Source organism: Indicator indicator, chromosome 14, assembly GCF_027791375.1.
Source record: "Indicator indicator isolate 239-I01 chromosome 14, UM_Iind_1.1, whole genome shotgun sequence".
In the NCBI taxonomy this organism is placed as follows: Eukaryota; Metazoa; Chordata; class Aves; order Piciformes; family Indicatoridae; genus Indicator; species Indicator indicator.
Window position 1 is genome coordinate 942064 of NC_072023.1, and position 23067 is coordinate 965130.

The window sequence follows — 23067 nt, forward strand, 5'->3', positions numbered from 1 at the left end:
CAGGGAGGTGGTTGAAGCTCCATCCCTGGAGATATTCAAGGTGAGGCTCAACAGGGCTCAGGGCAATCTGATCTAGTTGGGGATGTCCCTGCTGACTGTAGAGGGGTTGGACTGGATGACCTTTGGAGATCCCTTCCAACCCAGCCCATTCAACAATTCTATGACTTTTTTTGACGTTATTATGTCATAGTGAAATGGGCTGACATACAACATTTATTTTCCTATATGGAAGGCATATTTTCATCTTGCTGATAGGTCAGGGGTTTATAAAATCAAATGCTAAGTGTTTAAGATAGATCCATGAAAAATGATGTTTAAGATTGATGGTTTAAAGAGCGCAGTAGTAGAAAGCGTTCTGTATTCAGCTGCATAGGCAAAGGAGGTGAGGTATTTGCAGTGATGGTGGAGATTCAACCTTTGAGCTTTAGGTTTAATTTGTGCCATGTTACACTTTGCACATTGCAGCTGTAGAGTTCTCAGCTATCCCTCCAGCTATGCCAAAAGCTGAAATAAGTTGTTTTGAAGCTTTGGAACTTCCCTAAAATTTAGACAGTCCACCCTCCCCCTGATGCTTTAAAGCTGTCATGTTTTGTGATGTAATGATCAGCCTAATAATCTTGCTTCTGATACCAAGAAGAACTAACGAGGCGTGTTGGAGCACTTCCTCATCTCTCAGCATCTGCTGATTTGCAGCTTTCTCACACCAATCTGATGTTGTCACATTTAGCAAAAGCCTTTCTGGAAAGGTCACAAGAAACTGTGAGATAAGATTTGAAAAGGAGGAAGTGATAAATTTCAGGGCTGAACTGTGAGTGGATATCTTCCAGGCCGTCCATGAAATTTTAACTCTCCTCCAGTGAGGCCTTACTAGGAATTCAAAAGGGAGAATTATCTGCTCTTCTTCCAGCTGGAATGATGGTGTGTTGAGCAACATATCTTGCTAGGCTAGTGTGACAGAGTGTGACTGTGATGAGGAGTAAAAGCTCTGCATGCCTGATGTCTGTGGCCTCTGCTTGACCTCTGGTTATTGAGCCATAATTAGGGCATTACTACTTTGATTCTCAGTCTGCAGCATAAGTAAGAATAACTTTTCATGTAATCATCTCCCAGAAAGGTGTGCCTGTGCTTTTTTTGGGTTTATATTGGCTCAAATCATCTCCATGTTAAAGTTTAGTCTGTGCCCCTGGAAGGGCTGCTGCTAACAAGCAGAGAAGAGTTGTCCTTTCAGTGGAGGTTTCTGTTCTAACCTGATGTACAGCAGAGCCAGGAGTCTTCTGTAGTAAAGGCAAAAGCAGTGTGTGAAGTCTTTCAACTATGAATGTGCTTGATTGCTCATTCCATGTCCTTGTCTTTGCTCAGCTGACGTGGTCTTCTGGGACATCAGCAGAAGTGGATGGCACTGGAGATTAGTTAGAAGTTCATCTTGATGTTGTCCTCTCTGTACACCTCGTGAACAGTTGTTGTAAAATGCAGGCTTCTGGCACCCTCCTTCCTCCTGTGGTTGGGAATTATGATCCAGCCAACTCCCAAGAGCTGCAGAAGCTCCTGGCTGATGAGAAGATGCGATGTGATACCCATAAAGCAAACTATCAGACTGTGAAGGCTCAACTTCTAAGGTAGGCTCAGTTAAACAGGTTTCTTCATTTGAGCTGCTCAAAGGTGAAGCTAAATGTTAGGTGGAAGAGATCTGTGTGTGTGAGAGAGAGAGAGAGAGCTATTTCTGTAGTTAAGGACAGATTTGAGCACTGTTCATATCAGGAAAGAAACCATTCCAAAGGAAACAATTCCAAATACCTGAAGGCTTGACAGAAGGAGTTGCAGCCCATGCAACATCAGTGCCACAGTAGTGCTGGTACTTCAGTAAACCTCATTCCAACCTCATTCTTCAGCACCCTCAGTGCATGGGGCACTGATTGGTGAGTAGAGGAAGAAGAGATTTCTCCTTAACAGCCCTCTGAAGAGAGGCTGCTTTGGCTCCCCTCTCTAAGGATCATCTTTCAGAGACCCCTTCACCCTTTCAGGTGGAGAGGATGGCATGGGGTGGCAATCACACCAGTGATGGGCAAGGATGGCTGTGCCAGACCAGCAGCTGCCTGGACAAGAGGAAGTGGCCTCAAGTTGTGCTAGGAGAGGTTTAGGTTGGACACTAGGAAAAATTTCTCCCCTGCTGCCCACAGAAATGGTGGAGTCACCATCCCTGAAGAGAATTCCAAGCCATGTAGATGTGCTAAAGGACATGGTTTAGTGGTGACCTGGCAGTGCTGGGTTAATGGCTGGACTGGATGATCTTAAACCTTGGTTGGTCTCTTCCAACCAAAATGATTTCATGATTATGTTGCAGGTATTCCTGCAATTCTCTTTATGTCTGTAAACAGGAGAACACTTCGCAGAATATTACAGGCAGAGGATGTTAGTTACTTGGTATTTGTATGTTTGCTGCTGCATGTTGAGTTTTTTGAGCTCTGAGGTTGGATTTGAGAGGGTAAGTATAAACTGAGTGTGGATTTTTATCTTGCAGTTTGCAGGATGAGTATAGAAGATCCCAAGATGAGCTGGAGAGGCTGGTGGCTGAAAGGCAGACTGAACGTGACAACTTCCAGTTACTCCTCGCTGACTGTCAGGAGAAATTGCTGGGTAAAACACAGGAGGTGGAAAAACTCAAGATGCAGGTGGGATAGTTACTGGCAACACTTCATCTGGATTTTAATCTATGCATGTATTTCTGTTTATGTACCATGTAAATACCAAGTTAGAATCACAGAACTGTCAGGGTTGGGAGGGACCTCAAGGATCATCTTGCTGTGGGCAGGGACATCTCACACTAGATCAGGTTGCTCAGAGCCACATCCAGCCTGGCCTTAAAAGCCTCCAGGGCTGAGGCTTCCACCACCTCCCTGAGCAACCTGTGCCAGTGCCTCACCACCCTCATGGTGAAGAAATTCCTAACATCCAATCTGAATCTACTAATTTCTAGTTTTGCTCCATTCCCCCCAGTCCTATCACTCCCTGACACCCTAAATAGTCCCTCCCCAGCTTTCTTGTAGCCCCCTGCAGATACTGGAAGGCCACAAGAAGGTCTCCTTGGAGCCTTCTCCTCTCCAGACTGAACACCCCCAACTCTCTCAGTCTGTCTCCATAGCAGAGCAGCTCCAGTCATCTGCTCATCCTCGTGGCTCTTCCCTGGATACCTTCCATCACCTCCAGATATTGTAGTAGGGGCTCCAGAACTGGACACAGTGTTCCAGGTGGGGTCTGGAGTTCTTTAAGGCCCCTTCCAGCCAAACCATTCTATCAATCTATGAATATATTCCAGATCTCTTGAAATTCAGCCAACCCGAATAATGCTGCTGCTTTAGAGTGCCTTTGGGTTGCAGTGGCTGTTTTCTTGTTTAAAGGAATCTTTCAAATCCTCTTGTTTTCTTCTGTGTTAATTGTAAGATCCCCTACCCAAACTCTGTCTCTGCACATCTTCCTCTTTTTTATAGGGAGGATCATCTGCCCTGGAGGACAACTTAAATCCCTAGACTTGTTAGGATAAGTGACTGGAAAATAGTTGTTTCTCTGCATGATGACAGCTTGCTTCATCTTAAAAAGACCTTACACAGACGCAAAAAACCCACCCCAATAAATGAAGATAAATTGGATGACACTTTCTATAACTGCTTGTTTCCTTAAACTAATGCAGGAAATGTTCTTAGGAAACAAATGCAGCATCTAACAAAGGCTCCCAGACTCCAAATGGAGGACATATACCTTGGTACCCTAACTAGAATTAGTTTTCAGGGACTTCAGGGTACAGAAAACCAGTATCAATTCAAATATGTCACAGGATGTGGATGGCATTTTTATTATCTTGCTTTATTGACCATACCCAGGAAAAGATAACAAAATAGCATGCAGCATGGAGCTTAAAGCAGGGATCTTAGTTTTATTTCACACATGTATCTGTTAAAGAGCATCTTTCTGATGTGTTTTACAAAGCATGGCTTTGGTGTTGCTTGTTTTGGTTCTTTGGGGTCAGTTCACCTAATATTTAATTTTTTTCCAAGCTCTTGATTCTTCGTCTTTTATGTAAGACCACTTCCCTCCCCACACCCCCCCGCAAAGAGATACATCTCTTGGCAATTCAGCTTGACATTTCCATTTCTTCTACCAGTAAATACTGACATTTCAAATGCTGGTATCTGCCCAGAATATTATCTGATCATTACTAGAATGGAGGTTTTGGGGTGGTTTTGCTTCTGTGACTACTATTAAAAATTGTTTAGAAAAACATAGAAAATGAAGCAGAATTCCTAAATCATGAAGGAAATAATTGATTCCTGGTTGTTTTTCCTAGCACAGTATAAATAAATGTATGTGACTAATTGTTTATGATACCTTTTTGTCTTAAGGTGATAACTCCTCAAAAATTAGAGCTGTTAAAAGCACAAATACAGCAGGAATTGGAATCTCCTATGACAGAACGTTACCGGAAGCTAGAAAATGTAAGTGATTAGTATTGAAAGTCTCTGTCTGTAGAGTAGTGATTACCACTTTATAGTTATTACCAAAGCCTTGGGAAATTACAACTGAAAAGGGAGCAAATCATAGCATTGTCAGGGTTGGAAGGGACCTCAAGGATTATCTAGGTGCAGCCCCCCTGCCATGGGCAGGGACACCTCACACTAGATCAGGTTGCTCAGAGCCACATCCAACCTGACCTTAAAAGCCTCCAGGGCTGAGGCTTCCACCACCTCCCTGGGCAACCTGTGCCAGTGCCTCACCACTCTCTTCCTAGACTCCAATCTGAATCTCCCTATTTCTAGCTTTGTTCCATTCCCCCCAGTCCTCTCACTCCCTGACACCCTCAAAAGTCCCTCCCCAGCTTTCTTGTAGCCTCCTTCAGATCCTGGAAGGCCACAAGAAGGTCTCCTTGGAGCCTTCTCCTCTCCAGACTGCACAACCCCAACTCTCTCAGTCTGTCTCCATAGCAGAGCAGCTCCAGCCCTCTGCTCATCCTCTTGGCCCTTCTCTGGACACATTCCAACATGTCCAGATTTTTCTTGTATCAGAGGCTCCAGAACTGGACACAGAGCTCCAGCTGTGGTCTGAGCAGAGTGGAGCAGAGGGGGAGAATCCCCTCCCTGACCCTACTGGCCACACTTCTCTTGCTGCAGCCCAGGCTCTGCTTGGCTCTCTGGGCTGCAGGTGCACACTGGTGGCTCCTGCTGAGCTTCTCATCCAGCAGCACCCCCAAGTCCTTTTCTTGAGGGCTGCTCTCAAGCCACAAAGAACGATCACATTCTTTGTCTGGTACTGTTGGCCTGGGCAGTGAATGTTGAAGGGGGAAAAAGAGATATTCAGTTTGATAAACGTAATTTGTGAACTGCTAGGAACCTTGCCTGAAGGAAATAAATCTGAGAACCCTGTGATTGATATTTTTGGTTGGGTTTGTTTGTTTGTTTGTTTCTGACTTAGGAAGTGGAAAAATACAGGACAGAATATAACAAACTTCGTTATGAGCACACTTTCCTGAAGTCAGAGTTTACACATCAGAGCGAGGAACATGCGCGGGTCTTAGAGGAGAAGAAAATCAAATACGAGGCTGAGGTACACATATTGTTAAAATGGCTCTGGTGCCAGAGCTGCTTGAGCATTGTGCAGATGTGGTACTGGATGGGTTGTCAGTTTGACACCCTTCCATAGTGGGGTGTTTGTTTCCCTTCTCTTCATTCTCAAAACACTTTGATGCCTTAGCCTCAGGCTGTCTCTGTGGGTTTGTTCAGTGATGTGTTGCAATACCATTTTCTCAGTAAGAATAGACTTGCCTTCTGACAAATGACAGCCAGCCTCTAGCTTCACTTGATGCTTTGAATCACAGCTGTGATGGAATTTGGGACATTAAGCTAATCTGAAATTAATAAGTTATCTGAGCAACTGATGTAAATTTAGGTTCTAAATGACTCCTCTGACAATTAATCTAAGAAGAAGACAGCAAAAGATGTTGCTGATACCAGGCAAGGGTAGGTTTTGCAACTAAGTTGGATTGTGACAGAGATGGTCGAAAGGATACTGAAACCTTTGCTAACTTTATTGCAGTTGCATTAACTCTTCAATAAACCATTCATGAATCTTCTGTTTCCGAATTGGACTTTGAAAGTACAGCTAAATAAATTGCCAGCCTTCTCTTTTGAGCAGATGCAGCAGTGTCAATGGCTGCTGCATGTGCCATTTGCATATTCAGTTAAGTATTTGCCTGGGAGCATATATCCTAAGATGTCAGGCTTGAATATATTAGGTCAAACTTGAGATACAAATCAAGCAAGCATCCTGTTCAAAATCAATCCAAATCTGCAAGTGTGTTACATTCAAACCAGAACAGTTGTCCTTCCTGGAGCTAAAGCCACATGCTGATTTACAGCCTGCCTCTCCTGTGGCCTCCTTGACTTTGTGCTAGTCCTGCAGCTAATCAGCACAGTTCCAGAGAATGAAAATACCTTGGGCCCAGGGCACACTATGATCTAGTTTCTCCCTCTTCTTACAGCTTTTTCAACCTTCTGTGCTATTTGGCACAGGAAGGCTACAAAAACATCCTAATTCTTCAGTGATGGCTTGAGCATGTCATGCAATAAGTGTTTGAATATCCTCATAAAAGGGATGTGAAGGGCTTTTCTGCAGAAATTGACTACTTCCTCAGCTCCAGTGTAACCCTGCTCTGCCTCAGCTTCAAACCATTCCCCTTTGGCCTGTCTCTAGACACCTTCAGGAAAAGTCCCTCTGCAGCCTTCCTGTAGGTTCCCCTCAGGAGCTGGAAGGCAGCTCTGAGGTTCCCCAGGGTCTTCTCTAGGCTGCACACCCCCAGCTCCCTCAGCCTGTCCTCACAGCAGAGCTGCTCCAGCCCTTGGATCATTTTTGTGGCCCCCTTTGGACTTTCTCCAACAGCTCTGTGCCCTCCTTATGCTGGGGCACCAGAACTGGAGGCAGGATTGGAGGTGGGGGTCTCACAACTGAAGCAAAAAACTACATTGAAATCTGGAAGAAGAATGGTCTGGTGATTTTCCTGCTCTAATAAAATAAATGTAAATGTAATTTCTTAATATCTTAGATGCACACTGCTATTTCCTGAGTTGTCAAGTGCTGTGTGTGTTGCTGCCTGCCAGCTGCCCAGTGTAAATGCTTTTCTTTTTCTGATGAACAACTCCCAGATTGCAAGGCTGGATAAAGATAAAGAAGAACTCCATAATCAGCTGCTTAGTGTTGATGCCACGAGGGACAGTAAACGTGTGGAGGCACTCTCCAGAGAAAAGGCACAGCTCTATCAGAAACTGAAGGGCTTAGAAGCAGAAGTGGCAGAGCTGAGAGCAGAACGAGACAACTGTGGTGTGCAAGCAGAAAATGTTCAAAGAGTGCAAGTTCGGCAGCTAGCTGAGGTGCAGGCTGTGGCAAGGTCTCTAGAGGTAAGAATTAGCATTATTTCGTTTTTTTTTGCTTTGAATTTGCCTCTCTCCAGAGCATGGTGAGAATAATGCTTGGCCTGATAAAACTGTCACTGAAGTCCCTGATCATTTTGCCATTGACTCCACAAATTGTTTTTTAAATCTGGGAAGTACAACTCCAAATCTGCAAGCTGGCTGTCGTGTCCTGGCAGCTGAGCTTCAGGAAGATGCAGAGCTCAACTCAAGGGTCTGTTGCATGGTCTCCTTTCCAAACATATGAGTGACATCCCTGTTTGCAGCCAGAGGGTAGTCATGGCAGCACTTACCATTTGGAATTAGGTTATTGACATATTGTCAGCAGAAAACTTACAGAAAACTTTAAATTCTTTTCCAAAATGGCATAAAATGCTCCCCAATTTCTTTACAGAATCACAGAATGGTCTGGCTTGGAAGGAACCTCCAAAGGTCATCTAGTCCAACCCCCTCTGCAGGTAGCAGGGGCATCCTGAACTAGTCACTTAATCCTTTCCTTGTCTGTCATCTTTCTTGCTTACCTGTCTGCTTTCTCCAACACTTTCAACACGTTGCTGCAATTGTTTAGTTCTTGGCCGTTGCTCTCCTTTAAAGAACCTTTGGTATCTGTGGCCTGTTGTGGGTTTCCCAGGGCTCCACTGTATTCCTGACCCATGGTCTTCAGTCCTGCTGTCCATTCCTGCTGTCTCTCTAGGTATAAAGAATCTTTTCATGTAGGTTTCTCACACGGTTGCAGCACACAGACAGAGCTCATTTTCCTTTCTGCTGTTATGGTTGCTGCATGGCTTTGTTACAGAATGCTCTGATCACAACTTGCAAAGAGAAGTTCTGTCAGATCCTTAATTTAGAAAAAAAATAAGCTGTCCTGATGAGAACAGATCAGTTCAGAAAGAGGAAAGTGAAATTGTAGGTTAGAATATCTTTTCGATACTCAATAAAGCTCAGGCTCTTGAATCTGTAACACTTACAATAATTGCATTGTGTTTCCTCTCCATGATGTTAATTCTTCAGTTAGTGTCAACACCTGAGTAACATCTACAGTCACACAGGTGTTTACAGCAGTAATTTACTGGTAGCAACATCCCCTAGCCAAGGCAGATTACCTTTGCCTCTTGTGAAGTGTGATTCTGTGCAGGCAGGTTAGTAAAACCCTTAGTTCAAAGCCCTTGTTGTATTGGAGCACATTGCTGAGTAAAGATAAACATTTATGTGTTGTGTAAGATGGTCAAGGGGAGAAGATAAGCTGAGAGCTTTGGGCTTCTTCAGCCTGAAGAAGACAAGGCTCCAGGGAGACCTTAGAGCAGCCTTCTGTACTTAAAGGGGGCCTGCAGGAGGGATGGGGAGGGGCTCTATCAGGGGGTGTAGTGGGTAATGGTTTCAAACAGCAAGAGGGTTGATTTAGATTAGATATGAGGAGGAATTTCTTTAATATGGGGGTGGTGAGACACTGCAGCAGGTTGTCCAGAGAAATTGTGGATTCCTCATCCCTGGAAGTGGTCAAAGCCAGGTTAGTTGAAGCTTTGAGCAGTGAGGTCTAAGTGGGAGGAGTCCCTGCTCATGGTAGGGAGGGTTGGATTAGATAATCTTTAAGGTCCCCTCCAACCCAAACTATTCTCTGATTCTATGGTATTATTATATAGCATAAAGAGTCAGTAACACCTGAAAACTCAGATCAATTGAACCTTTCAAGTGAATAGCAAGAGACAGCCTTGTCTAACACTCTTACCCACATTTCCTTCATTAAAGGCAGAAAAGAGGTCTGCTGAACTCCAGATTGATCGGCTTGAGAAAGAGCTGCAGATAAGCCACGAGCAAAACATTCTCCTAACAAGCAAACTTCACAAATCTGAGCGAGAAGTCAATGCCTTAGCTGCTCAAGTAAGTGCTTTCATCCCATCTGAAACACAGCTTTCTTACCCTGGTGTGTTTCACTTTGTCTGTTTATCCTTAATGTCAAATAAAAAGCAAAAGCTCTTCTGTTGTGACTTAGATTTGGATTTTTCTTCCCTCATTTTCAGTTGGAAGATACAGAATATGTGACTTTTAGGGTGTGTGTGGGGTGTTCTTCCTGTAAAGTATCTTTAAACATTGAGGTTATGCTCTCTTGATTTCATTTTCTTTCCTTTGACTTCTAAGCAGGGCTTGAAGCAGTCTCATGTTTTCAGTGCTCATGAAAACAGCCAACCTTATTTGACGGAAACAGGCATTGCTTTATTAAAAAAGTGTGTAAAGGGCAATATGGCTTTCCATGGAAATCTAAATTCAAATTTTATTTTATTTTGTTGCTGTTTAATGGAGTTGTGGCTTTTGGAGATCTTTAAACTGTCCTATGAATGGGCTGTGTTGGCCATGGGAAGCAAGCTGCATGGAGTCACCTGTGAGGATCTAGGTTCCATTAGAAGCAGGTCACATTAGCATAGCATTTGTCTTGGGCTGGTGCCAGCACAGCGTACACAGAGACATCTCTGTGCAGCACTGCAGCTGCCATGAGAGGTTCAGTAAGTCCAAGCGCAAGGTCCTTGCATCTGGGTCAGGCCAACCTCAGGCACCAATCCAGGCTGGCTGCAGGGTGGGTTGAGAGCAGCCCTGAAGAAAGAGCCTTGGGGGTGTTGGGTGCTGAACAGCTCCCCAGGAGCCAGCAGTGCCCTCCTGCAGCCCTCCTGCAGCTGTGTGCTGGGCTGCAGCCAGAGCAGTGTGGGCAGAGGGCAGGAGAGGGGATTCTGCCCCTTGGCTCTGCTGTGCTCAGACCTCACCTCCAATCCTGCCTCCAGTTCTGGAGTTCCCCATCAGGAGAAGGACTCAGAGCTGCTGGAGAGAGTCCAGAGGAGGCCACAAAGATGATCCAAGGGCTGGAGCAGCTCTGCTGTGAGCACAGGCTGAGGGAGCTGGGGGTGTGCAGCCTGGAGAGGAGAAGGCTCCAGGGGGACCTCAGAGCTGCCTGCCAGGACCTGAAGGGACCCTGCAGGAAGGCTGCAGAGGAACTTCTCCTGAGGGTGTCTAGAGACAGGACAGGTTGGAGGAGAAGAGCTCTGAGGTCCCTTCCAGCCTGAGCCATTCTGTGATTCTATGATCATTTTAAGTAGATCATGGTCTTGCCATGTGTTTGAGTATCTTACTTGTTGGGTTGGCACCAGATCTTAGAGGTTTTCTTCTGTGTATCTTCTTTTATTTTATATTAGATCTTAATTTCTAGAAAAATTCTGAAGAAACAAGATCAGAAGGTTGCAAATTCAGAGAAAACCTGGAAGTGCTTAAGAAACTTGACAGCACTGCTTAGGATTTCAGCAGCATTAAGTTAGTGTAGATGCAGAGTTTGCAGGGACTCCTCAGCTCCACAAAGCTGGCAGATCCTTTGTGCAACTTTATGGATGATCATTTGAATAAACAAACACAAGAATGAAACACCAGGAAACTCTTTTATCTTCCACTATTGCAGAGTGCTACATTGCCTTATGCAAATTGGAGTCAGAATCCTAGTCCTAATGAAATAGTTACTTGGGTAAATATTACCTTTCTGCTATCTCTTACTTCCTTCCTTCTGGAGAGAATATTGGGTAATAAAATTTAAATTTGCTGCCAGAGGTGATAAATCTCCTATGTTTTCTTACCTTAAGAGGCTTAAGTTCTGAACTGACTGTAGAGCCCCAGTAACCTTGGTCTTGTTTGTCTAGCTGAGTGCAGAATTACTTTAAGCTCTCTATTTACTTAAAGCTATCCTGCATTTCTCAGTTTCCTTTCCAAAACAACCTTGGCACCTGGTTTGTGTGTGCACAGCTCTTTATATTGTCATAGTATGTGTGAAGAAAGATACAATACAAGAAGAAAACTTCTAACTTCTACCATGCTTGCTGTTTAGCAATCTCAAACTGAGTTCCAAACAGGCTTGACAGTGCATGTTACTGAGTGGGAAGTATTTAATTTTGGTCCTTAATCCAAAAAAGTTCAAATGTACTGTAAGGGATAGACCTTGACCAGTATTTAAAGCCACAGTGTCCAGAGAAGGGCAACAAAGGTGGGGAAGGGTCTGGAGAACAGGGCTGGGGAGGAGCAGCTGAGGGACCTGGGGGTATTTAGCCTGGAGAAGAGGAGGCTGAGGGAGACCTCATTGCTCTTGACAGCTCCCTGAGAGGAGGCTGCAGTGAGCTGGGGGTTGGGCTCTGCTCCCTGGTCTCGGGTGATAGAAGGAGAGGAAATGCTCTAAAATTGTGCCAGGAAAGGGTTAGGTTGGAGATGAGGAAGAATTTGTTTGCTGCAAGAGTGGTCAGGGATTGGCACAGGCTGCCCAGGGAGGTGGTGGAGTTCCCATCCCTGGGGGTGTTCCAGAAACCTGTGGCCATGGCACTCGGGGCCAGGGTTTAGTGTCCATGGTGGTGTTGGCTTGCTGGTTGGACTGGATGATCTTAGGTCTTAGAGGCCTTTTCCAGTCCAAACAATTCTATGATGCTTTCATTCTATACTTCACTCCCATGAATAATAAACAGCAGGAGACAACTTCTGTTAAGTATTTTTGAATCAATTATCTATCAGAATCTATAGAAGATTGTTACACTCCTTACTTTTTGTATCAAGTGCTGTGCTCTGGTCTCCTCTAAGGTAGGAGGAGATGAAAACGTTCAGTGGTGTTTCTTGAAGAGAGGAAAGCAGAAACTCATTCCTGTACTAACCTCCCCCTCTTCTGCACCCACTCAAACTCACCCCTGAGCACAGGTGCTTGCACTTCTGGATTTTGTGCCTGAAAAGAGCCACCTTAAATCTTTGCTTGTTGCTCTGAAACGTTCTCAGCTGAGGATTTAAGGAACCAAATCCACCGTGTACTGCCTCAATAAGATACTATGTCATTCTTAACCTTTAGCACTTGTATATGCTAGCAGGTTGTAATTACATTTGGCATTGTGAATGGATTTTCATTCTGAGCTCTTTCCTCCAGATATTTAATTCTCATTGACCATGTAATTACTGCATACCAATGCCTAAACTAGAGAAAGTTTCCAGACAAGCAGCAATTGTCTTGGATTTGATGGTCTTAAACTCCCTCTTTTACGAGAACATTTGATGCTTGTATCACAGCTGCAGAGAAAGATTTAAGATGCACTTTAGAACTAGGAAGACTTGAATTTTGAAGAAGTAGTGTAGCACTCCAGGAGTAATTCAATTGGATAACTACTTAGAGCCCCCCTGACCAGTCCAGGAGGTCAGGGGGGCTATAAGTAGTTCATAGGTACACCTCCCACCAGCCCAGGTTGCCAAGTCCACACCTTCAGTGAGGGGGCATCCACAACCTCCCTGGCCACCAAGTGGAAATTGTGTGGAGAAGCAATTGAAGATCTGGGTTTGCAGAGCACTGTTTTGTTTTCCTTAGGGAGATGAAGTTTGTTTTGACTTGACTTGGAGGGGCTCTTTAGTCAGAAGTGAAGCATGTGTAAAGTGAGGTGCTAATGCTCGAGTTAGCAAGGCATCAGTGTCCTTTGCAGCTTGGATCAGTGTCAAAGCAAGCTCTCTCCAATTAGTCTGTTCAGAAACACCCCAATATTTGGAGGCCAGCTTGCAAAATGTGTAATATTTACTCAGAAACCAAGTTTTCACACACAACCCCTTGCATCTCTGCATATATCACCAAGACTTCTTAAAAGAGCAATAGTTCTGCACTGCAGCTTGTAATGACTGCCCAGTTAAAGGTGAAATGAGGGGAGACTGAGACTGGAGATTAGGAAGAAATTCTGTACAGTGGGGGTGGGGAGACCACTGGAACAGGTTGCTCAGGGAGGCTGTGGATGCTTCCTCCCTGGAGGTGTTCAAGGCCAGGCTGGATGAGGCCTTGAGCAAGCTGGGCTGGTGGGAGGTGTCCCTGCCCATGGCATGGGATTAGACCTGGTTGATCTTTAAGGTTCCAACCCAAGCTTTTCTGTGATTGCATGAAGTGCATGGCAGTGGTGAGACAGCTCCTGCAAGAAATATCTAAACCCTGAATTTCAAGGTGACTGAAAATTCATTCAACAACTGTCATTTTCAGTGTGTGACTTGAGGAGTTAATGAAAATCCCTAACAGCACTGATAGGATGTGGGGAATCAGCTCAGGTCAATAACTTTAGCGTTACAGTATCTGTGTAAAGCCCATTCCAAATTATCTCCAAGAGTGGATATTCAGGGAAGCAGTGGAGAAAAAAAATATTTAAAGTGTGTTTAAAGTAAGCACAGTCTGTGATTATTTGGCAGATTTTCTTGTTTGCAAAGCATCACTTGAAGAACTGTGAATATTTATGTATCTATTTCAGTTGATTTGGATTTTTTTTCCCTCATTCATAGGTAGAGGAGCTTAAACATTCACATAAATTGGAAGTAACAAATGTCAAACTGGAGGCAGCAAGAACAAAGAGCGAGATAGAAAGAGAGAGAAACAAGATTCAGAGTGAAATGGATGGTAAAATGTGCAATTAATTTCAAATTATTTCTTTTGTAACTTCTAATTAGACTGCCACAATTATTTTTCCTTCAGGCATTTCCCCAGCAACCTTCAGCTTCTTCCTCTGGTGTAGGTCACAGATGTGACAGTTCATTTTGTAGCTGAAATGAGTGTGTTGTTTCCCTTGGTCTGCCAGGTTAGGGAGAACAGTTACAGAGCAGTTTTGCATTTATGCAAATTAGTGATTTTGTGACACAGGCTGAGCATAATCTGCCTCAGATTGTTTGCTTCCTATGCTTGTTTTGTCTGAGGTTGTCAAATTCCAGAGTCCTTCACTTGAGTGAAAGTCTTTCAGGTCTCTCACTTGAAATGTGAAGGTGCTCAGACAGGACAGGGAACTACTGCAGAGTCCAGCACAGGGCTGCTAAGGTGCTGAGGGGGCTGAAACCTCTCTCATGTGAGGAGAGGCTGGGAGAGCTGGGGCTGGTTAGCCTGGAGCAGAGGAAGCTGAGGGGGATCTGATCAGTGCTTACAAATATCTAAGGGTGTCAGGAAGATGGGGCCAGACTCTTAGTGCTTCCCTCTTCCCTTCTTTTTTTCTTTCCTTCCTTTCCTTCCTTTCCTTCCTTTCCTTCCTTTCCTTCCTTTCCTTCCTTTCCTTCCTTTCCTTCCTTTCCTTCCTTTCCTTCCTTTCCTTCCTTTCCTTCCTTTCCTTCCTTTCCTTCCTTCCCTTCCTTCCCTTCCTTCCCTTCCTTCCCTTCCTTCCCTTCCTTCCCTTCCTTCCCTTCCTTCCCTTCCTTCCCTTCCTTCCCTTCCTTCCCTTCCTTCCCTTCCTTCCCTTCCTTCCCTTCCTTCCCTGTCTTTCCTTCCCTTCCTTCTCTTTCCTTCCTTCCCTTCCTTCCCTGTCTTTCCTTCCTTTCCTTCCTTTCCTTCCTTCCCTTCCTTCCCTGTCTTTCCTTCCCTTCCTTCTCTTTCCTTCCCTTCCTTCCCTGTCTTTCCTTCCCTTCCTTCCCTTCCTGTCTTTCCCTCCTTCTTTCTTTCTTTCTGTCTTCCTGTCTTTCCCCTGCATGTTAATTTCCAGTCTCCCTGTTGCCCGTGTCTCAGGGCCTGTTAACTCTTCCTTCACCAGGCTGCTCTCACTGTACCTTTGCTCCCTGTCCTGCAGGGCTGCTGTCAGACAAGGAGATTCTGAAGGCAGCAGTGGAACGCCACAAGGTGCTGTTAGTAGAAAAGGACCGGGAGCTAATTCGCAAAATGCAGGCTGCCAAGGAGGAAGCTTTTGGCCAGCTTGCAGCCCTGCAGGATGAAAAGTATGTTTGTTGCTTTCCTGGTCACCTGCAAAAAGCTGAGTGCTTTGAGGCACTCTTGAATTGCCACTTCACAACGACTCGCTGGTGGCATTTTGTCATGTCTTGTGTGCATGTTGACTGATGTCCCAGGCTGGAACTGGAGAAGAAATTGGCTGACCTAGAGAAGATAAGACTGGAACAAGACAGCTGGAGACAATCTGAGAAGGATCAGTATGAGGAGAAGCTCCGAGCTGTGCAGGCAGCAGAAGACTCCAGCAGGAAGGAGCTCCAGCGCCTGCGGTACTGTGGCTTTGCTGACCTTCACACCTTTCTCACTCCCACCCTCCCCCAGTTTCCTCACTGCAGTCACTGTAAAAGTTCACTGTTCACAGATACACAAATCTTCATTGTGGGCAATTAAACAGAATCAAGTTTGACCTTGAATGTCTACAGCAGTGGGGTGTCAACCACATCCCTGGGCAACCTCTTGCAGTATTTCATTCTGAAGAACTTCCCTCTAATGTCCAACCTAAAACTGCCTTACTCCAGTTTCAAACCATTGTCCCTCATCCTGTCACCACAAGCCCTTCTTAACAGGCCCTCCCCAGTGAGTCCAGAGGAGGCCCCAAAGATGATCCAAGGGCTGGAGCAGCTCTGCTGTGAGCACAGGCTGAGGGAGCTGGGGGTGTGCAGCCTGGAGAGGAGAAGGCTCCAGGGGCACCTCAGAGCTGCCTGCCAGGACCTGAAGGGATCCTGCAGGAAGGCTGCAGAGGAACTTTTCCTGAGGGTGTCTGGAAACAGAACAGAGGAGGAAATGGTTTGAAGCTGAGACAGAGCAAGGTTAGAGGAAGAAGTTCTTGAGTAGGAGGTGATGAGACTCTGGCACAGGCTGCCCAGGGAGGCTGTGGCTGCCTCCTGCCTGGGGGTGTTCAAGACCAGGCTGGATGAATCCTTGAGCAGCTGAGTCTAGCTGAGAGGTGTCCCTGGCCATGGTGGGGAGGTTGGAGCAGATGATGTCTCAGGTCCTTTCCAATCTGAGCCATTCTGTGATTCTATGCATAACAAAATACTTTTAAACTATTGTTTAGCAAAGTACTTACTGACCTTTCACATGATGCAGTGTTCTGGTGTCAGACTGATTGCTCCTAACATCTGTATTTTAATGAGATAAAAATAAGGACTCCTTCTACAATTTTAGATCAAAAATTCAACAACAAACTATTCAGACAGAGGAGCTGGAAGAAAAGAAACATGAAAATGCTGATCTGAAGCAGGTAAGGTTTGACTGCATTGTAACATTGCCAGTTACCAGGGGCAGTTACTGAAGATTAGATTGAAATTTTCAGGCTTTTTTTCCCCCTTTCCCTGAGGGACAAAATGCATACCTACAACAGCTATTTAAAAGCTAAACTGTTTCGAAATCACTTATGCTTTCCTGGACCTTGTATAAATGGATTACAGCTCTTTGCTTCATGTGTTTTGTGGCTACCAGGAATTTCCAAGCTGGATGTTTATAGACTGCTATATTGAACATGGTTCTGCACTATTTAACTGGAGATTCAGTTTCCATGGAGACTTATAAATTGTTTCTAGGTAGTGCTTTGCATGTACACTGCACCTCTCTGCTGAGGTTCTTCAAGTGCTTAACAGATGTTTCATAAATGAATAAACTGGTTTAAAGAGGTGTATTTCTATTGAAGAGTGAATTGATGGCAGGCTTGAAAATAAAACCTAATTCTTTTAACTCCTGCTCAGCCATGGTGGGCTTTAGTGAGTAAGAACATAGCTGTGCATCAAAGCAGGCTGCAAGCTCTGTGGTCAAGGGACTTTATTTGGGGCTTTTTCCCTCCATAAGTCAGAAATTGGGGTGTCTTGAGTTGAGGGAGGAAGAGGAAAGGGAAATCAGCCTTGTAATGTGTTGGCTGCAGAGGCTGGACTTGCCACGCTCTGTCCTTGGAGTGAGCTGGCTGGTACAGGCATTGCTGGCTGGTACAGGCACTGCTGGCTGGAATGCATTGTGTGCTAGGGCAGAGAAGAGTCTGGGTAGCTCCACAGCCCTGTTGCTCAGTTGTCTGGTGCTCTACTTTTGTTCAGCCCTCAGGCTTAATGTTGCATTGCTTAAGCTCTGGGGGACTCTTCAATGACTGCAGCCTCCTGCCTCTCTTTCTCTCATTTTAACTACAATAGCAAACCTTTGTCTAGTAGTGATCTACTGCAGAGCTTCTGGAGAAGCTATTGAGTAAGGAGAAGAGGAAGAAATAAGGGTTTAGGAAAAGCTGCTGCAGCCAGTTGGTGCCTGCATTTTGCTCTCCCTCAGTATCAGAATTGATTGTGAGTTATTTGCATGCTTTCTCAAATGGAATACCATGGTTTTCTTGCAGCAAATTCACGACATGCAGCTCCAGCTTGCCTCACTTTCTCAGGCAGAAAATGATTTGTTGGAGTCTAATCAGAAGCTGAAGGAAACAATAGAGAGACTGAGACAAGAATGTCAACATGCAAGGACTCAGGCAGAAAAAGCTCAAGTGGAAACAGAGAAGTACAGTTTTGGTTTTTCTTCCTTCTGGCTTTCCTTTTTGTTTCCATGCTGCTTGTAAGCCTTTCATATGGATTATTTAACCATGGGTTGTAGATTCTGAGTGAAGTCAGAGATTCAAAATGAGCAGGAAATAATTGGACAGTGATAAACAATTGGACAATTCTAACAACCTTCTGTTCTGCAGTATGGAGAAGAGCTTGGCTTGTGGTAACTTCAAAAGCAGGAGTTTGTTTGCATTGATGGCTGGTCCAGTTAATTACTGATTAGTGAAATGCCCTATTGGGAAATCCTCTTTGTACTGAAGTGATGTCAAACTTGTATTAGCTTATCTTTTAGCAGTGTTTAAGCATTAAGGGTGACAAATAAAACATTTAAGCATTGATTTATGCTTGGTAAGGTGTCAGGGACCCTGTATATAATGAAGAGATCCTTTCCCCTCCCTCCCCCACCTGTTTCCCCCTGGATCCTTCAGCAGATACAAGGCAAATAAAAGTTGACTGGCTATCTTCTAGTTATCAGAATTAAAACCAATTCCTTCTCTTTTAGCAGAAGATTGACCACATACCATCAAAATATGTTAATAAGGAAAATTCATCTTGTTCAGATTACATACAGCAAACACCACTCCTTTGCTTGTCCAGATTGCTCTTGGATGAGGCCTTGAGCACCCTGGTCTGGAGGGAGGTGTCCCACAGAGAAGGGTGTGTGGCAGAGATGTTTACTGTTGTGTTCCAGTCTGAATGTGGACATTTTCCATGGGATTGGGTGGATTTGGCATCCTGCCAGGCCAGTGCAGCAAGCAGCGAGGGATTAACCAGTTTATTGGAATCAGTTCTCAATCTGCCTCCTAGCTGGGCAAGAGCTGGGCTAGAAGATTGTTAGTCACAAGGAGGTCGTTAGCACAGGCAAATTGAAACCAGATCCTTTGAGTATAGAAAGGTAGGAGCACTGGTTTGGAGAGCCTTGAGGCACTAACCAAGTGCAGAGCTGTGTCTGTGCAGCCTGTGAATGCTGTGAGCTGCTTGTTGGCAGGACCGTGGAGCAGCAGCGCCTGGAGTGGCTGGGGGAGAAGCACCTGCTGGCACAGCGCCTGGCAGAGCAGCAGCAGAGCTACAGCCAGCTGAGGAACAAGCTGTGTCGGGCTGCTCTGGCTCAGAAAAAGGCAGGTTGACTCTTCTACCTATTCTGTCTTCCCTCTCTCCTCTGCCCTGGTGAGCCCAGTTCTGGTTCCCTGGTTCTAGAAGGACAGGGACTTGCCAGAGAGGGTACAGCAGGGGGCTGCAGAGATGCTGAGGGGACTGGAACAGCTCTGTGAGGGGGAAGGCTGAGAGCATTGGGGCTGCTTAGTCTGGAGAAGGGCAGCCTGAGGGGGTCTTAATGATGAAAAATACTTCAAGGGTAGTGTCAGGAGGATGGGGCCAGGCTTTGCTCAGGTGCCCAGTGACAGGACAAGGGGTAACAGGCACAGACTGGAACATCAGAAGTTCCATCTGAGCATGAGGAGGAACTTCTGTAATTTAGGGGTGCTGCAGCCCTGGAGCAGGCTGCCCAGAGAGGCTGTGGAGTCTCCATCTCCAGAGACGTTCCAGACTCATCTGGATGTGTTCCTGTGTGACCTTCTCTAGATGAAACTGCCTTGGTGGGGGGGTTGGACTGGATGATCTCCCTTCCACCCCCTGACATTCTATGACTCTGTTTCAGCTACTTTGGCCAGCTGGAATTGGGTTTAATAGTAAGAGCTTATTTGCAGTCTGCTGTCTGGGATGACAAAAAATGTATCAGGTTCTTCAGGATTAGCATAGAGAGAGGTTGAAGAGACATGCAAGAGAACCTCAACTAGCACAGCACCTCTCCTTACAGGAGGAAAATCCTAAAGGCTGTCAGAGCTTGCAACTAAACCAGGGTAGATGAGATTTGTCCAGGATCTCATCTAGCAAGGGTTGCTCAAGCTGTTGGAAATGTTTGCTTGGCAGAGGAAGACTCTCAATGATAACAAACAGAGGAGGATGCAAGAGAAGCTGGAGCTTTTGGAAGCCAAGGTGGAAGAGCTAGAAAAAGAAAACCAAGTGTTGAACAGGTAAGAAACTTTGTTTTCCTTAGCTTGACAGGTGGTACAATGTCCAAGAACTGACTTAGCAATAGGAAGTGTTTTGGAAGCCACTTGACTCTTGGTAACTGGAGCCCTGTCTAATGGCATTTCCAGCACTGGAATCCTTTAGTGGAGTCTGTTTAGGCTGGGCAGTGAAAGCTTCTAAGGCAATTGCAGGGTTGTCTCATCAGGAAGAAACAGAGGAAGAGTATCTGATAGATGTACTTGCAGGAATCCCTTCAAAAGCAGGAAGGGAAAGAGAATTGCAAGAGAAGCAGACTTAGCATCCACTTTGAAAGACAAACTCCTGACTTTTTTCTCTTCATTGGGCACCTGTGGAGGGCTGGATTCAAATCATTAATGAAGTGTGGCTCCTGTGGCTCACTGCTGTGAGTGCCAGTAAGAGACTCATTTGTTCCATGTAAATTCTGGTCTGTAATACACCACAGAATGGTAGGGGTTGGAAGGGACCTCTGGAGATCATCCAGTCCAACCCCCTTGCCAAGGCAGAGTCAACCCAGAGAAGGTCACACAGAAAGACGTCCAAGCAGGTTTGGAATGTCTCCAGAGATGGAGACTCTACCATCTCTCTGGGCAGCCTATTCCAGTGCTCCCTCACCCTTAAGGTAAAGAAGTTCTATCCTCATGCTTATATGGAACTTCTGATGTTCCTTTTTGTGCCCATTAGCTCTTGTCCTGTCTCTGGACAGCACTGAACAAAGCCTGGCCCCATCCTCCTGACACCTGCCCTTGAAGTATTGATCATCATTGATGATCCCCCCTCAGGCTGCCCTTCTCCAGAATAAACAGCCCCAACTCTCTCATCTTTCCTCACAAGAGAGATGTTCCACTCCCCTCAGCATCTCTGTAGCAGATAGCTTAGTATGTATAGGGACTTCTAGATGGACACGGAGGCAGAACAACATCCACAGGTCTTGTGGTATGGAATTTTCCTTCATAGGGATAGTAAACAGCAGAGTTCTCATGGGGGGAAGTTAAGATTGGATATTAAGAATAATTTCTTTGCTGCAAGAGTGGTCAGGGATTGGCACAGGCTGCCCAGGGAGGTGGTGGAGTCCCCAGCCCTGGAGGTGTTCCAAGAAACCTGTGGCCATGGCACTTGGGGCCATGGTTTGGTGGCCATGGTGGTGTTGGGTTGAAGGCTGGACTGGATGAGCTTAGAGGACTTGTCCAGAAAAGGGCAACAAAGCTGGGGAGGGGTCTGGAGCACAGCCCTGTGAGGAGAGGCTGAGGGAGCTGGGGGTGTTTAGCCTGGAGAATGGAGGCTCAGGCCAGACCTCATTGCTCTCTACAGCTCCCTGAAGGGAGGTTGTGTGGGGGTTGGTCTCTTCTCCCAGGCAATCAGCCACAGAACAAGAGGACACAGTCTCAAGCTGTGCAGGGGAAGTTTAGGCTTGAGCTTAGAAAGAAGTTCTTCCCAGAAAGAGAGCTTGCCCATGGGAATGTGCTGCCCAGGGAGCTGTGGGGTCCCTGGAGGTGTTTAAGAGCCTGGATGAGGCTCTTAGTGCCATGGTCTGGCTGATTAGATAGGGTTGGGTGATTGGTTGGACTTGGTGACCTTGGAGGCCTCTTCCAAGCTGGCTGATGCTGTGACCCTGTGAATCTGTGAGAGTGTGTGGGGCAGTGCAGGGCTGAAGCAGTAAGCAGTGTCTCCCTTGGCAGGCAGAACGTGCCCTACGAGGAGCATCGGCGGCTGCAGAGGCGGCTGAGGGAGCTGCGCCGCCAGCAAGACAACTTCCGCAGCCTCATCCTCAACCCCAGCCTGGCACCCCCCATGCCAGCCTCCACCCTGCCTCCTGGGCCTTCTCTCTCCTTCCCCCTCCTTCAGGTGGGGATCTGTTGTGAGTCCTGAAGATTGCACAGCAGAAGGACACCGCAGGTCCTTCATCACAGACCTTAGGTGTAAGGGAGGGAGTCTGTGCAGAGGAGGGAAACTGAGGAACGCTTCTAGTGATGCTCCCTTCCTTGCAAGAGGATGGAGGTCTTCAAGGACAGCCAATACACTACAGGGTATAAGTACCAGGCTGTAGTAGCCATGTTTTCCATATTGCATACTTGGGCCTTCTCCTGAGAGGCACAAAATACCAGAATGGTATTCTGACACCATGGATTCATTATTGAGCAGCAGCATTCTTAGAATCACAGAATGGGTTGGGTTGGAAGAGACCTTCAAGGTCATCCAGTTCCAACCCCCTACTATGGGCAGGGACACCTCCACTAGACCAGGTTGCTCAAGGCCTCATCCACCCTGTTCCAGTGTCTCCCCACCCTCACTGCAAAGAATTTCTTCCTCATCTCCAGGCTAAATCTGCCCTCCTCAAGCTTCAATCCATCCAATCCAGTCCCATTGCTGCTTTTAGTTTGTGGTGTGGTTAAGAGAGTTACAAGTTGGTGAGCTTCTGAGGGTGAAAATCTCTCTGGCTGAAGCTGACTGAGCTGAACACACAGATTCTGAGTGACAGAGCTCAGGTCTGCAGGCCTTTTCAGCTGAGAGGAGGAACATCACACATTTCCTGCTGCTGCTGGTCATTGTCAGCATCGTTTCTTGTGAACTGGAAGAGCAGCAGCACCCAGTCTTCACTGGGCACCTGTGCCCTGCTTGATTCAAATGATGAAGCTGGAAGAGGGGAGACCTTGACTGGAGATTAGGAAGAAATTCTTTCCAGTGAGGGTGGGGAGACTCTGGAACAGGTTGCCCAGGGAGGCTGCGAATGGCTCCTCCCTGGGGGTGATCAAGGCCAGGATGGATGAGGCCTTGAGCAACCTGGTGGGAGGTGTCCCTGCCCATGGCAGAGGGATTACAACTGGATGATCTTTAAGGTCCCTTCCAACCCAACCCATTCCATGAATGTCAGAACAAAACCCTGAGGCACAAAATGTAACAAATAAGGAAGTTTTGGACTTGGCCATTTTTACTTGAAAAGCATTAACTGAAGCAAATGAAATTACTGCTCACCTCTGGTCCCTTGCAGGCAGTGTGCAAAATGTCACAGAGCCACTTTGTGTTCTTTGTTTCATTTCAAGGAGGAACAACATCAAAGAGAGCTCTCTCTCCTTCGCAAGAGGCTGGAGGAGCTGGAAACCACCCAGAGAAAGCAGCTGGAAGACCTGGGACCAGCCAGAGAGCCTGCAGCCATGGGTGCCTGCAGGGACGTGGCTAGAAAGCAGGGCAGCAGAGAAGGTGATACACAAAGTGAGGACTCCAAGTGAAATCTGCCAGCTCTCTGCTGTTGGGTTTCAGTGGTGATCCTCCCAAAGGTTGGCCAAAGCCATGCTCC

At 46.1% G+C, this 23067-nt stretch overlaps 1 protein-coding gene across 1 annotated transcript; it reads left to right on the top strand.

Annotated features, from left to right (window-relative positions):
- Nucleotides 1–1467: 1467 nt before the first annotated feature.
- Nucleotides 1468–23020, top strand: CEP83 (centrosomal protein 83). Its single transcript, XM_054386656.1, has 15 exons — nt 1468–1616; nt 2519–2669; nt 4395–4487; nt 5461–5592; nt 7188–7439; nt 9198–9329; nt 13755–13869; nt 15017–15161; nt 15291–15440; nt 16339–16414; nt 17522–17679; nt 18712–18841; nt 19653–19756; nt 21452–21617; nt 22814–23020. Exons 1-15 carry the CDS (start codon nt 1468–1470, stop codon nt 22997–22999), a joined length of 2139 nt encoding a protein of 712 aa, XP_054242631.1. The 3' UTR covers nt 23000–23020.
- Nucleotides 23021–23067: the final 47 nt, after the last annotated feature.